The sequence below is a fragment of the Podarcis liolepis genome (assembly GCF_965112155.1).
Source record: "Podarcis liolepis genome assembly, chromosome: 6".
NCBI lineage: Eukaryota > Metazoa > Chordata > Lepidosauria > Squamata > Lacertidae > Podarcis > Podarcis liolepis.
In genome coordinates, this window is record NC_139559.1 from 32,874,254 (window position 1) to 32,890,637 (window position 16,384).

The window sequence follows — 16,384 nt, forward strand, 5'->3', positions numbered from 1 at the left end:
TGAGTAGTACTCACCTGGAGACTTGTGATAAATCAGAATGCCTTTCCAGTGCTTTCCCTTATCACATTAAAAAAAAGTACCGAATATATACCTTCCCGGAAAACTATGCTGGTCAGGGAGGAAATCTGGTAAGGCACTAAGTGGGTAGATTCACTTTAGAAGACACACAACAATTAGCAGCTCTACAGCACATCTTTTGTTTTTAAAAATGTCATCTCAGGAAACATGTTTCACTATCTAGAGTATTGGTTTATTGAGGCTAGGGTAGTGCTTATTTTGTATAGGAGGCTGTCTCTGGGCCTGGAGCAGAGAAGGGGACAGTGAGATCCTGCACAACTGCAAGATGGGTTAATCTGTACTATGTCCTCTCTAAGACACTTGGGGTCTCTTCAGTCCTTGAGGGGCTGCAGGCGGAGCTTTCCTCAGCACCCCCCTCCTTCATGGCAGCAGCCTTCTCTGCTCGTGCCTGCGATTTGGGGGCACTCACACCCTAGGTAATAGTTCAGCAGAGGAGAGAGAGCTGCCTGTTGAGGCCTCATAACTAAGTCACTCTGGTCGGAGCTGGTGTTGGAACAAGCCCTGCTCCATTTCCACTGTCCAGCCACTTCGCCAGCTGATAACTAAAGAGAAAAACAACTTTTGGTCTTGGGAAGAAGCTGGTGGAAGAACTGCTAGTGCTCCCAGCTTAGCTGATTGAGCTTAGCATGGCGTGCCAACTGCCCCCACAGGGGTAGGCGATTCCCGGGGCTTGTCAAAGAAGATGGAAGAAGACATCTCGGTTTTCAGCTTGCCGTCGGAGCCGCCGTCGCTGGAGGCAGCTTCCTGACCACACTCGTCGCAGCAGCAGCAGCAGCAGTCCATGAAAGCCTGGCCCAGCGGTTTGCAGAGGCACAGCAGCAGCACCGGAGTCACCGAGCACTTGAAGAACAAGAAGAACTGGTTGACGAGACTTAGCAGGTCCAGGGTCTGCTTGGCCATGTCAGGAGATAGGTAAGCCACAACGATATTGCTGACGTTCTCTGGAATTGTGCAGAGACCATAGATCACTGTCAGGCCGATCACGGTGCAGTTGAGTTGGCTCTCGCACTGCCCGTGCTTACTGCCACGGCAGTCGGTCTTGTCTGGGCTGCTGACTCTTCTAGTGACCAGTTGGCAGCTGACAGTGAAGAGAATGGGCAGGCAGAAGTAGCATCCGAAGTACCACCACATCCTGGCGTTCTGGTAAGTAAGGACCAGAGAGTAAATAGATTCTGGCAGGTCCTGGGAAGGCTTCATGGTGCAGTAGTCAGTCACGACGCCAGAGACTGGTGAGGTGTCTTGCGCCAACTGCCAGAGGAGGATCTCTGGGACGGAAAGAGTCATGGAACCCACCCAGATGACAGCCAGCTTGGCAATGATGGAATGGCAGTGCTCAATGGGTCGCAGCTTGGCTTGCGGACTGGTGGCCGCATGGAATCTGTCAATGCCCAGAGCGCAGAGACTGAAGGTGGTTACGCCCAATGAAGACACCTAGGATCACAAAGAACAGAGACAGACTGTTGTTCAGGGTAAGTGAACTGACCAAAAGGGGCAGTTTGCTTTAAAGAGAGAAGGGGATGTTGACATCAATGGATGAGCTGCAAAATCAGTTTCTCTATTTCTTTTGAGTGCAAAAAGCCTCTTTCTGAGTACAAGAAATGGGCCTACTGTATAAGGATTGATGCAGACCCCAATTTATACCATACTATTTTTATATTTTTATATACCATGCTATTTTTATATGCATGCCTTTTGTAAAACCAGGTAAGGTCACCCAAATCCCCAACAGCTTTTTTATACGTTCCCAAGAGCACTGCAGTTGGTTAAGGCCAAAAGTGTGTGAAAATACATAATGAATTATAGGTGAAAGATGCTTTGGAAAAGGTTACTCCAATGTAGGCCTAAGCAAAGAGAGACAGTAACCCTTGGAAGCCCGAAGGATTGAAAAGAAGCAAATTCAGAGTGCTAAATGAGCCCTATTATCAGAATGACCCCCTTTGCTTTGTAAACTTGAGGCACATATACCCCCTTTTCAGCCTAAGATGCTATTGGCTGCTATTCTGCTTTAACACTAGTATAAATTTGTACGGTCAATATCTGGTAAAGCAATCTGGTGGACTCTCCAAAAGCTGTATCTGAAATAAAAATGCTCAAAGGCTCAGCTAAGCAGCATTCTCTTATTCATTGTTCCCCCTTACCACCCTTTTTTGGTTCCTTATACCTCAGTGTTTGTATTTTATACCTTTACCATTTTTGCCTATATTTTTATATCAGTTGGTGACAGCATAGGGATGCACAGTAGGAAGTCAGGGGGCTCATTGTGGTTTGTGTATATATATATCAGTCAAAACATGAATCTGTGGTATGGCTAGAAACTTTCCTATAGCTGCACTTCTTATTTACTAGCTATCCCTCCCCAGGAAACCAGACTTGGGCAGGCTCTACTCATGGAACAGAAGACAGGGGCTACAATGGACTGTATCACATCAGCCTACAGGTGGAGAGATCTCAGTCACAAATGCTGCCCATCTTAATCATTTCATGCAAACAGAAAGCCAGCATGGCAGGCGAAGGGTTGGGACCAGAACTTTTTCTCTATGATGCACTACACTTCTAACTGCAAGGAAATTATTATGTTGGGGAACACCCAGAAGCGGTACAATCCATTCTACCTCCTTGGGACTCTTATTTTGCTGCACCTTTTCATATATTTACAGATTGCAATTAGCAACTAAAAGCAAGAGCGTCCGGCTTGGGTGGGAGAGACCTCCTTGTGAATCCTTCCCAGGCCACTAGCAAGCTCTTGACAAAATCAGCGCTGGTCATTGAAATCCCCTCCCAACCCTGCTCCCCTTCTGGTTCTTACTACCTAAACGCATCCGCTCTCAGAGGGATAAGCGAGTTCAAATAAGTTTGTTGGTGTCCCCAGCCAGTCCCAGCTAATTTCCGCTGCATTCAGAAGCCCAGGAAAACATCCCCCTCTGCCAAAAGGGAAGAGGGCAAAGCGTGGAGGAGAAAATGCCAAACTCTGGGTGGGTTTGAAAGACAATGAAGAGCATGAATAAATAGCAGCCGGGGCTGCCCTCCCCCTCACGCTGCCCTCTCCATTACAAACGCTGTGCTTTCCTTGGGCTCAGGAAACACAACGCCCCATTTGAACAGTTGTCCATAGACTGCGCGAGAGCTCCAGGGCCCTAATTGCAGGCACCCGCTCACTTCTGAGGGGAACAAGGGACATTCATTGAGTGCAGGAAGCATCGGAAATTGGGAAGAAATCCTCAGAAACCCTCCGTCTCCTTTTAAGTGCAGCCAAACCGGTACACAACAGAACGCTTCCAGGCCGCAGCCTGCGCTTCTGAGGGCTGCTTCTCACGGTGCTTTTTAAAGACATGAGAATGGGTACCCACAGGTTCCCTCTTAATCTAAAGATACACACACACACACACACCACGATGCTGACAATGCCCTTGTTTCTCTCCAAGAAACTGGTGGGAGACTGGAGCAAGGGGCTGCCTTGAACATTGTAGGCCCAGCCCAAGTGTTTCATTTTGCTTCTCCAAGCAGTTGCTCTGTACGCATGTGATGCTGTGCATCCCTACTCTGCCTTCAATGGGACCATGTGTCACCGGGCCTAAACACTCTGCATAGCCTGCCGGTGGGTTACCGGGCCAAATTCATGGTGTTAGTACTAGAAAACAAATCCTTAAATGGCTTGGAACCCATGTACTGTACCTAAAAGAATGCCTCCCCAATAAGGCCCATCTTGGGCCTTACAGTCACAGGTGAAGCCTCATCGCAGATCTCTGCACCTCACCAAACCACAGCGCATTATCTTTTTCTTGACATAGGGTTTTTTAAAAAACTGAAGAATCATTCAAACATGCCACCCTCCATCTGCAGTATGGAGTGGTAGGTACTACAGTCCCAGGAAAAACAGTTACAGTGGTACCTCGGGTTAAGAACTTAATTCATTCTGGAGGTCTGTCCTTAATCTGAAACTGTTCTTAACCTGAAGCACCACTTTAGCTAATGGGGCCTCCTGCTGCTGCCGTGCCGCTGGAGCACAATTTCTGTTCTCATCCTGAAGCAAAGTTCTTAACCCGAGGTAATATTTCTGGGTTAGCGGAGCCTGTAACCTGAAGCGTATGTAACCTGAAGCGTATGCAACCCGAGGTACTACTGTATAAGCAAAGCCTTAAAAGGGCTTTTAAGGTAGAAAACTTGGGAGGGGAGGAGTAGCTTGCATTTATGGGGAGTTTTGGGAGAAAGTGGAAGGTGAAGGATGGGTTCAGCATCGTCTTTCCTGCCACAACTCTTCTGCTCTCTGAGATGCTTTGAGGTAGAGAAGAGGCAGCCAGACAAATGCTAGCTGCCATGTGCTTGACATTTGTTCTGAAAGGGAAACTCAAAGGCACAGGGTAACTTTTGCAAAAGCTGAGCTGCTGGGTTAAACCAGAATGTCTTCCAAAGGCACAACTGCTCTGCAAGTTTTATTAAAAGGCAATTTGCAAACTACTTAAGACTGACAAACGGAGCGGAGTAAGGAATATGTACTATGCTGCTTTCATAGTCAGCAGTTTCAAGCATGTTAACATTCTAGCATTTAACAGGATTTTTCCCCCCTGAATGACTGCAGATACTAAGATTCCTGTCCTGGTTTCAGTTGCTTTCCTTTAGAGTGGCACTGGGTATGCAGCTTCTAGGATGGAGGGTAGTAAATGTCTGCAAGTACCGTCAGCCTGTTCTGGACTTTCAGATGTTGGCAAATATTTCTCCAGAGCAAGCAAAAGCGGCCTCTGGCAGTGTTGGGATGTGTGGACTGCATGAATAAGTCCTTGACCCGTGACTGCGTTTCCCTATTTTCCCTTACTGCCTGTGATCCTGCCAAACAATACCAAGGCTGCATTGTCTTCCCTGCCTCACCCATGCATGGAGCTGTTCCCATAGCGAAGCACTGAATCATTCACAGATGTTCCACCACCTGCATCGCTCTCATCTTGCTTCGCGTTAGGAACCGACCAGAGAAGCTACAGAGTAAGCAGCCTGCGTGGCACGTTCTCTCGCAAGGAAGGACAGGAGAGAAGAAGGAACTTGTATATATATTATATAAAAACTAGCCTACATGCCAAGGGTCAAGTCTGAATATCATCGTCATCATTTTTTATTTATTCATTTGGTTTATATCCCGTCCTTACTCCAGAAGGAGCCCAGGGTGGTAGACACAGCAATGTTAAAACATTATTTTTTGGGGTGGGGTGGGGACTAAATAGTTCAGAACATTCCAAAAGCAATTTTAAAACATTTTCTCAACCAGTGATCTCAGGGTTGCCAGAAACATTGTCTTTCAGCTACCAAATGCCTTGGTAAACAGAAATGTGTCAGAATTTATCCTGAAAAGTCAATAATGCAGGACAAGAGACAGGTTCACTTCTCTAGGGAAGATGGTTCCACAAATGGGGAACCACTACTGTAAAGACCCTGTTATGGGTCAATGCAAACTGGACAGTCTCCAGCGGCAGCATCACCAGCAAGTCCTCACCTGCTGATCATAAAGACCAAGATGACTGGTATTGGGGAAGGCACTCTTTTAGGTACTTGGGTCCCATGCTAATACTAACCCCTTGAATTGGCCCAGTAGCTCATTGGCAGATGGTGTAGCACTTTCAGGACCACCGACACATGGTCCCATTGGTCTCCCCCACTTACCAGCCTAGCCCCACATTTGTAAACATTCATCATTCAGAAAGTAAACAATTGGGTTGTAAGAAATCGCAAAGACTTTAATCTGCACAAAATTTCATTTCCGTTCCAGTTGGAATTTAAACATGCATCACCCAGTTCCAGGTTCCAACACTTTGCTTACTGCATAACTCTAAGGTAAAGGTAAAGATACCCCTGACCGTCCAGTTGTGGATGACTCTGGGGTTGCGTGCTCATCTCGCTCTATAGGCCGAGGGAGCCGGCGTTTGTCCTTTCAATAAATCACCTGTCTTCTCAGTCCTAGGCATAAGCTACTGGGATATTCCCTGGTACAAACCCTGTTGAAATGATTGAGATGTGTGCAAGAGCACTACCATAAACCTGGGCAGTTCCAATTCATTGCAAATGAGAACACTCCAGCTTCAGTCGGAGCTATTTGAGAAGAGAGGTGCCTACGTTCTATGGAGCTTTCCTATGTGCTTTGCCCTATATGAGACAAAGCCAGCCACACAAATTCGCTGGGCCAATTGTGGGTCGAATGAACTCTAATGCAGCCTGGCCATGAGCTGACACAATGGTCTTGACGGTTCTGTTGTAAGAAAAGCCCTGCTGGATCAGACCAAAGGCTGATCCAGTCCAATGTCCTGCTTCCCACAGGGGCCAACCAGATGCCTATGGGAAGCTGACATGCAGGTCGTGAGCACAATAGCATTCTTATTTCCCACTGTTGTTCCCCAGCAACTGGTATTCAGAGGCATTTTGCCTTTGATCTTGAAGGTAGCATATAGCCATCATGGCTAGCAGTCATTGATCACCTGTTTTCCTGGGGGTGAGGGTTGGGAAATGTAATTTGATGGGGAGAGACTAGGGATCAGTATCAGAATTCTTAGCACCTTCACCAAATTTAGCAGCCAAACTAGGCATGACTTTAACCATGTTTTTGCATCCTGCATTTGGGACCAGCAATGTCTCTTCATTTACAAAAAGCACCTTCAAAGCCCCATATCCTGATCCGGAGAGCGAGATTTTTAAAATTGGAAAATCATTTTCCTTGCACTGTCTTCCCATTGGAAATTGAGTTTTACACCAGCTGCTATTTGCCTAGATTTTTAAAATTCTACATAATATTTGAAAATTGGGGCAAAAAGAAAGATGTAGCCAATCCCAAGCATGTAATTAATGTCTAGTTTGGCCCCATAATCCCCAATGTTCTTTGGGAGAAGCCATTATGGTCAAACCGGAATGAAGCTGGCATGAGCTAGTTGTTTAGATCCTGATCGTTGGTTGGCTCTAACTCACATCCGTTTTGGGCCAGTTCAAACATAATGGTTTCTCCCAAAGAATCCTGGACAATCAGACAACTGCTCCACCACATGGCCATGTTAATTTATTTTCCCACATCTGACTGGAGATAAAGGATTGTGTGAATCTGGCCTCACACCAGGATGCTTTCCTTGGATAGGAACCCTCTGAAGCCCAAGTGCCTTGGGACAGAACAGGGAACGATATTCTAATGGCAGAATTACATGGCAAATGTACAGGTCCATCATGTCTTTGCCATCCTTCCACCTGACAGCCTAGTTTTCATGTCTTTAAGTGCAGAGTGAGTTTCACAGAGATCCGCCATACTGAGTATTTGTCAACCATCTTCATTGACAGCGGTTGATTATTCAGACTTGTCTTTTAGGCACACTCTGGCAAGGCATGGAAGGGGGCAGGGAACTCTGCACAAATGTTGCGTGTGCAGTGCAATCTTATCCATGTTTACTCAAAAGTAAGCCTCCCTGTTTTCAAAGGTGCAATGTTTTGAGCACTCACAGGAGTGCAGGATCTGCTCTCACCCCACTGCCTTAGAAACCAATGCAGTTGAAAATAAAATGTATTTTGGATATGCCGAAACACTAAACTAATATATTATCAGGACTGATGCAGTTGCCTGCACACAGGGATGCTTGAGGTTCATGTGCAAAAGCAAATATATTGATAGCATGAGCAGATGAAAAAGACGGCAGAATTATTGCGCCTTCAACAGTTGTGTAGAAGAGGGATTTGTCACTTGGTTGCTCTTCCTTCTTCTGCTAGTTATTTCAAAAGAGGATCCACAAGCCCAAAATGGCTCTCCTCAAATACTAGCTGAATCCCTGGTTCAGTTCCTTCCTTTGCCACAGATTTCCCCTGGGACCTGAAGTGAGGTACTTAGCATTTGTGTACGTCAGACTAACTGTCCAGTCTATTAAAAAAGATAAGGTTATCCCCAGGTGCAAAAGCTTAAGACACACCAGAAGTATTATGAACATGCGCCATCACATGCACTAGCATACACAACCCAAGTAGAGGGGAACTTCTATGCAGTTTAGAAATGTGGCACACTTCTAATGGGTTTCCTGCCACTGTGAGAATAGGATATTGAACTAGATGGGCCATTGGCCTGATCCAGGAGGTTATTCTTACGTCACTGCTGCATATATCTCTAAGTGATAAGTACCTGGATGAAGTCTTAAAGTTAGGGCTGCAACTACTGTCTCTTTCTGTTCTTTTAAAAGCAGGCACAACAGGTAGAAATTCAACAGGTAGAGCCTTTCCCAGCATGATGTAGTATTCCTGTCCCATGACTGTTAAAGGCAGTGGTACCCAATGGGAGAGAATTTTTCCAAGAATGGCCACTTCAGCTCTGCCTTCTCTGTGCTTGTCTTACAAGAAACCTGCTCCGAACCTTTAAAAGTTGTGAATAAAACTTTGCAATGGTATGAATACAGCTCTTTGAATTGGCTTAGATTGTTATAGCAGTCTGAAGCCCTGCTGGTTAATGGAGTCAGTGCAACTGTTTGATATGTTTATTATTTTTAATTGGGGCATTATCTTCCTGAGGGGACTTAAAAGTATTTGCATTTATAACCTTGCTCCGTAAATTAGCTGTATTTCCATCCTATATTGTTTTCTTCTAGGCAAATAATGCACAACTTCCCCATGTTTGTTCTGTAGCTCAGAGTATCTGGAGTCAATGAAGCAACGAATCACTATGCAAGGAGTTCCCAAACTGTGCTCCACGGACTACCAGTGGTCGGCTAGCTTGATTCAGGTGGTCCATGGCATGCCCGTGTTAAATAGCCATACTGATTTTTAATTGCATTGCTATTGCTTCTATGGAATTCAAAGTGTAATACAATGAAATAACTATAAGAAATAAAAGAAGCAATAAAATACAAATAGAAACCAGAGAGCATCTAGCACAGTGGCAATTGCTACAACAGGCAGAAAAACCATGAAGTGGTCCACCAAGACCCTCAGCAGTTTTCAAATGGCCTAAGCACAGTTCAGATGAATGCCCATGGTAATCAGGCTTTAAAAATACCATCTGTGGCAATACTTTCCTCATCCAACAAGGATACTTATCTCCACTTTCTGAAAGGCATCTCAGTGATCTGGGACACACCTGTTGCCTGGTTGGGAAGAAGGCTGGTGTAGCCTCCAGCCAAGGCATGGGCAACCTCAGCCCTCCCGATGTTTTGGGACTACAACTCCCATGATCCCTAGCTAACAGGACCAGTGGTCAGGTATGATGGGAATTGTAGTCCCAAAACATCTGGAGGGCTGAGGTTGCCTATGCCTGCTCCAGCCTTTCATATGAGGTTAGAATATATAGCATAGAAGGCACTGAGTTACATTGGAGAGGGGTATGTCCAAGCTTGCAATATATAGCCGGGCACATGCTCAAACATTACCCCCCAAAGAGGACGCACAAAATTGCTGATGAGAAACCAGGGAGGACCGCAGTGGAATCTCTTACCTCCATGAAAGGCACCACGCGGCAGGAGATGCTCCCCAGCAGCCTCTTCTTGGTGATCTCATTGAAGATAACCACTGGCAGGCAGAAGAAGAGGATGAGGAAGTCCCAGAAGGCAAGGCTGGCCAAGATGGAGTTCCAGGCACTTTTCATGTAGTAGTTGTGCCAGACGATGCACATCACGGAGAGGTTCCCAATGATGCCCACGGCAAAGACAATGAGGGACAGGAACATGACAGCGTAGGCGCTGTAAGAGCTCTCGGTCACTGGGTACAGAGGGTTTTGGATCTGAGGGCGCTTCCCTGATGCCACAGTCGTATTGTCCTGGAGTTCTGTGGCCCCGTGGACCGCCGGACTCCGCTGGCGCTGCTCAGAGGGATACGTGCTGGACGGCACCAGGGCCTTGGTGGGCCGTAAGCTGCCAGGGAGCACGGGCCGAGGAAACTCCACTTTTACTCCTGGAACATACTGCTGAACTGGCTTGGGCTCTTCATCCTCGGTTCCCCGGCGAGTCCTTCTCCACCTCAGTTGCTCTTCCGACAGCTGCCACCCCCTCTGATTGCCAAGGGATCCTGGCCATCTCAGCCTGCCCGGTCTTCCAGGCATCTCCAGCAGCGCCTCTGGAGAGACAAAGTGCCTTGTTAAATGACCCTCTCCAGCCCTCTGCTCCCTCCTGGAGGATATAGAAGGCTCTTGAAGAAGCGGGGCAGCACCTTCCTTCTCCCTGGTCTCCAGAGGCTGCAGGAAAGGAAGCAAAAGCATCATTGTCCAAGGCAAAGGCATCCTTCCTTCTGCACAGATGGGGAGGACGATGCACACAGAAGGCAACTTACAAAAAGAGCCAGCAGAGATGGCACAGCAAACTAGGAGGAAATGAGGGAGAAAATTCCCACGCTTTGACTCGAGGTATTAAGAGGGCAGGGAGCAGGGGGAGGCGACCCTGGTGCTTCAGCCCGGATTGAGCCAAGACGGAGAAAGTCTTCAGTCTGCCTCGACCAGCCTCACTGCCGTTCTGCATTCCCTCAGATCTTGGGCCAGAATAAAAACCGTTTCCCCCAGTAATTCGCTCCAATCATCCTTTATTGAACCGTAGGCCCCCTGGTGGCCAAACCACAATGGCTAAAGGCTGGTGTGAAAAGAGCCCAGCATTGCTTGAGGCGGCGAGAGGAGAATAGCAGAAAGAAACCACCTGCCTCAGTAAGAGACCTTGGAGGGTTTGTGTGGTAGAGCCTTGTGGGAAGCAAGGGTGATTTACATCAGAAATAAGAAACCTCTTGCTGAGTGAATCCCCTTGAGCCAAACTAAAAAGGTCACAGTACAATTCAGAGGGCTATGTATTCATTAGTATATGTGAAAAGAGGATTCTGTTGGCACTTGAAAAAGGTGGCAGAGCAGCTTTTAAGCTGATTGTGGGGAGGGAGGGAAGCCGACAAGAGCTGGGGAGGCTCCAATGCAGAATGAATCCTCTGCGTTGAAGATGAAAAAACTGGTGAAAAATTAAATGGGGAAAGCATAGAACTAGGCATTGTGAGTACAGGGCACAGGAAAGCAATTCAGAAAGGCCAAAGCAGCACAAGTCAAAAGGCAGGAGCAAGACACTTGAAGAGACAGACAGCATACAAGTGTTTATAAGCTAATGCTAGAAGCCTCTGAGCCAAGATGGGTGAACTAAACTGCTTGGTCTTAGAGGATGGCATTGATATATAGTGGGCATAATGGAAACCTGGTGGAATGCAGAGAACAAGTGAGATGGCTTTCTTTAGATATACAGTGGTACCTCTGGGCACCACAGTTCAAGAAGGACACTGACAAACTGGAACGTGTCCAGAGGAGGGCAACCAAAATGGTCAAAGGCCTGGAAACGATGCCTTATGAGGAACGGCTAAGGGAGCTAGGCATGTTCAGCCTGGAGAAGAGGAGGTTAAGGGGTGATATGATAGCCATGTTCAAATATATAAAAGGATGTCACATAGAGGAGGGAGAAAGGTTGTTTTCTGCTGCTCCAGAGAAGCGGACACGGAGCAATGGATTCAAACTACAAGAAAGAAGATTCCACCTAAACATTAGGAAGAACTTCCTGACAGTAAGAGCTGTTCGACAGTGGAATTTGCTGCCAAGGAGTGTGGTGGAGTCTCCTACTTTGGAGGTCTTTAAGCAGAGGCTTGACAACCATATGTCAGGAGTGCTCTGATGGTGTTTCCTGCTTGGCAGGGGGTTGGACTCGATGGCCCTTGTGGTCTCTTCCAACTCTATGATTCTATTCTATGATTCTATAAGTACTTAATTCATTCTGGAGGTCCGTTCTTAACCTGAAACTGTTCTTAATCTGAAGCACCGCTTTAGCTAATGGGACCTCCTGCTGCCGCTGCACCGCTGGAGCACGGTCTCTGTTCTCATCCTGAAGCAAAGTTCTTAACCCGAGGTACTATTTCTGGTTTAGTAGAGTCTGTAACCTGAAGCATATGTAACCTGAAGCATATGTAAACTGAGATACCACTGTAAATTATACAGGAAGGACGTACTGTAGATGGTGTTGTCTGTATTTCAGTCCAGCAAACCGGAAAACTTCAAGGGGGAAGATTCCTTCAGAAATCATGGTGGATGGTGATACCGGGCCCTTAGAGTAATTTAGAGCTGGGGATGCGCTGTTGTCCTCCTGATCATAATGCTCAGGAAGATCTTGAGATGAGGGTTGTTATGTACTAAGTTTGGATCCTAGAACAATAAGTAGGTAGGATCCTAGAATGCAACAACTGATTGGCTTGCAGGAGAAGACCAATGAGGCTCCAGGAGGAAGTTAATCAGCATATTAGACTGGTAGGATCGTAGGATGCAACAACTGATTGGCCTGCAGGAGAAGACCAATCAAGCTCCAGGAGGGAAGCAGAATCAGCCAATCAGACGGGACTCATTGTGTAAATAATGTATATAAAGGCCTGAGGTTTGGGGGGGGGGGGCGGAATGCAATCACTGTTTTACAAGCTGCAATAAAGAGCATGAACTCACTGCAGGACTCCGAGTATATTTGAAGGAATGAAATCAAGCAAGCACCCCAAAGAGAAAATGTCATAGTAATGGGTGACTTTAACTACATTGGCGTAGACTGGCTACTTACAAGTTCCAGTCATGGCAAAGAGATAAAATTCCTAGATACAGTACTGTAAATGCCTGGTCATAGACCCAACCAGAGGGGAGTCAACCCAGAACATAACCTTGAGTGGTGCCCCCAATTGACTCAACACTTGCATCTCACACCAGGTACAGAGCACCATTCAAGGTTACGTTCTGGGTTGACTCCCCTCTGGTTGGATCTCTGACCAGCACTGACTTCCCCCAAATAATTCTTGGAGCTATCATTTGGTAAGGGTATGGGAAATTGTAGGTCTGCAGGAGAAAAATACAATTCTCGGGATTCTTTGGGTGAAGTCATTTCCTTCAAATGTCCATTGAACACACTTTAAATGTATGCCAGGCATGTCCAACAAGTAGATCACGATCTACTGGTAGATCGCGGGGTGTTCCTGGTAGATCCTGGTCGATCTCTGGTCCGTCAGGGATCTCCTTCCCCCAAAATTAAAAAAATAGAATAAAAAAACTCAACAACTACTGCATCCTAAAAAAAAAAGCTCAACCACTCTGGCTTCCTAAGAAAAGTTGAACAACTTTGGTTTCCTAAAAAAGCTCTGCAACTTTTGCTTCCTAGTAAAAAAGTGGGCCATCAGATTAAGTTCCACTATCGGACTGTGAACTCAAGGCCCTAAGCTGTGTTTTCTATAATCGACTTTTGATTATGTTCTGTGTATAATGCTCATTCAGTCTCATTCATTCATTGGCTCCCTAAGAAACAGCTCAACAACTTTGATCCATCCAACGACAATGGGTAGCTCACGACCAGTTTTTTTATACTGTGAGTAGATCGCAGTCTCTTGGGACTTGGACATCCCTGATGTATGCCAAGGATCTGCCCAGGCAGTAGGGATCTGCTGCTTTATTATCTCAAGGCTGAGCAAAGCCCCCAAATCCAAGCTTAGACAAAATAAGTGTTTGGGCATTTGATTTCACCAGTCTGACATTTTGCCCTGTGTTTTCCAAATCCAGAGAGTCTTGTAAAAAAACACGCCAGAGTGCCTCAAATGGTTTTACCTGTTCTTAAAACACAATAGTAATAGTGTAGCACAGAGTCAGAGAGGCACAACTTATGTGCCCCGATCTAACCAATCTAACCCCGATCTAACCAAACCAAGGCAATACAGTGTTGCCTTGGTTCTCAAACACCTTGGTACTCAAACGCCTTGGTTCCCAAATGCCGGAAACCTGGAAGTAAGTGTTTTGGCTTTCGGACATTTTTCAAAAGCCGAACATCCGATGTGGCTGTTGGCTATTGTTTCCAGGGGGCCTGCACCAATCAGAAGCCGCGCCTTGGTTTTTGAACATTTTGGAAGTCAAACGGACTTCCGGAATGGATTAAGTTTGAGAACCAAGGTACCACTATATTTGGCACTTTTGTTTTTACTATTTATTTTGTGTTTTTGAGGCTTTTTCGGTTTATTTGTTTTTGTGACTGTGTGGAACCCAGTTCAGCTACTGATTGATTGATTGATTGATTGTGCGACTGCAGAAATGGATAAAAGCCCCCCCCCATCAAAACAATGGTGCAGGTAAGAATTTTTTTTATCATCTACAATATTGTCTTATTTATTTTATAGTACAGTACATTGATTATTGCTTTCATTTTATAGATAAATGGTCTCATTAGATAGTAAAATTCATGTTGAATTCTATTGTAGGGGTTGTTTTAAAGTTCTGGAACAGATTAATCCATTTTGCATTATTTTCTATGGGAAAGCTTGCCTTGGTTTTGGAACGCTTTAGTTTTGGAATGGACTTCCAGAACAGATTAAGTTTAAGAACCAAGGTACCACTGTACAGGGACAGGAGTCAAGGTGGACGTGAAGACCTTCCAGTCTGTGTCAATAAGGCTGCTCATTAACTTTTTAGACTGAGAAAGGGAGCGTGTTAACAGCACTCATAACAATGTTATCTCGTGTATTTTAATAGTTTTATTACCATAAATCTACTTTCCTGGAAATTAACCATGCAGCCGATAAATGTTAATGAACTTCATTTCATAACGTCAATATGCCAGTAACAGGCATTTTATGCACCCATCATTCCCCTGCCCTTCAGAAAAGCCCAGGGCTGGGTGATGTGCAAAGATCACAGCTCTGTAGATGTTAAGACAACAGAATGTCCCAGTGCCTTGTGCCCCTAAATACCCTTTGGAATGAGTTACTAGCCTCTGCTGGAAATCAGCAGAAAGCAAGAAGCCCAAGGGGAGACAGACAGTCTCAGTACCCAACAGCCGACCTGTCTTGAAGTCTGACATTGATGGACACACAAAAAAAATGCTGGCTGATAAACAAAAGGAAAATGAAATTATGCTGTTGTAGACAGTATCTATTTCATAAAGGGGTTGCATTAAAAATGCATTTCTCTAAAGCGAAATGAAAGCTCAGGCATGATTTAAGTGATTGGCCATTTACAGTCATACCTCGGGTTAAATACGCTTCGAGTTGAGCACGTTCGAGTTGCGCTCTGTGGCAACCCAGAAGTAACGGAGCGCATTACTTCCGGGTTTCATCGCTTGCGCATGCGCAGACGCTCAAAATGATGTCGCACGCATGCGCAGAAGCGGCGAAACTCGACGCATGCGTGCGCAGACATGCCATCGCTAGATACGTTTACCTCTAGATGCCAACGGGACTCCGGAACGGATCCCATTCGTATCTAGAGGTAACACTGTACTAAACAGCCATTTGCTCATGAGTTCTCAAAGCAATGCTACAGTAAAACATGTTGTCAGGGGCTCAGGGACAGAGGCACAGGGGAGAGAGGAAATGGAGAGCGAAGGGGAAGAATCTGAGGGCAGCGTAGGGGAGTATGACAGTGACCCGAGAGATTCCATGAGCTTCTCCAGCGAATCAGAAGATTCCCAGAAGGAGGCGCCGATGGTCAGGGCAAGGGGGGTCCCAGGGGGGACACACCAGAAACAAGGGGCCAGCGGGGACTCCCAAAGCAGCAGCGGGAGATCAGGACCAGCTTCCCCACCAGAGCGTAGTGGGGGGGGAAGAGTCCCATGTGTCAGGGCCAGCATCTCCTCCAGCAGGGGGAGAAGATGAGTCAGGACTGACCACGCCTCTATCGGAGGGGAGGTCGGGTCCAGCTAGCCCCCCCGAAGGGGGAAGCAGTGGACTCAAGGGCATCCTGATCAAATTTGCAGATGACACCAAACTGGGAGGGGTGGCTAACACCCCAGAGGACAGGATCACACTTCAAAACGACCTTGACAGATTAGAGAACTGGGCCAAAACAAACAAGATGAATTTTAACAGGGAGAAATGTAAAGTATTGCACTTGGGCAAAAAAAATGAGAGGCAGAAATACAAGATGGGTGACACCTGGCTTGAGAGCAGTACATGTGAAAAGGATCTAGGAGTCTTGGTTGACCACAAACTTGACATGAGCCAACAGTGTGACGCGGCAGCTAAAAAAGCCAATGCAATTCTGGGCTGCATCAATAGGAGTATAGCATCTAGATCAAGGGAAGTAATAGTGCCACTGTATTCTGCTCTGGTCAGACCTCACCTGGAGTACTGTGTCCAGTTCTGGGCACCACAATTCAAGAAGGACACTGACAAACTGGAACGTGTCCAGAGGAGGGCAACCAAAATGGTCAAAGGCCTGGAAACGATGCCTTATGAGGAACGGTTAAGGGAGCTGGGCATGTTTAGCCTGGAGAAGAGGAGGTTAAGGGGTGATATGATAGCCATGTTCAAATATATAAAAGGATGTCACATAGAGGAGGGAGAAAGGTTGTTTTCT

The 16,384-nt window shown here is 46.3% G+C and overlaps 1 protein-coding gene across 1 annotated transcript; it reads right to left on the bottom strand.

Annotated features, from left to right (window-relative positions):
* Positions 1 to 228: 228 nt before the first annotated feature.
* Positions 229 to 10,686, bottom strand: GPR37L1 (G protein-coupled receptor 37 like 1). Its single transcript, XM_083508569.1, has 2 exons — positions 9,506 to 10,686; positions 229 to 1,509 (listed from the first exon to the last, which is right to left on the bottom strand). Exons 1-2 carry the CDS (start codon positions 10,283 to 10,285, stop codon positions 700 to 702), a joined length of 1,590 nt encoding a protein of 529 aa, XP_083364695.1. The 5' UTR covers positions 10,286 to 10,686; the 3' UTR covers positions 229 to 699.
* Between the last annotated feature and the right edge of the window lie 5,698 nt (positions 10,687 to 16,384).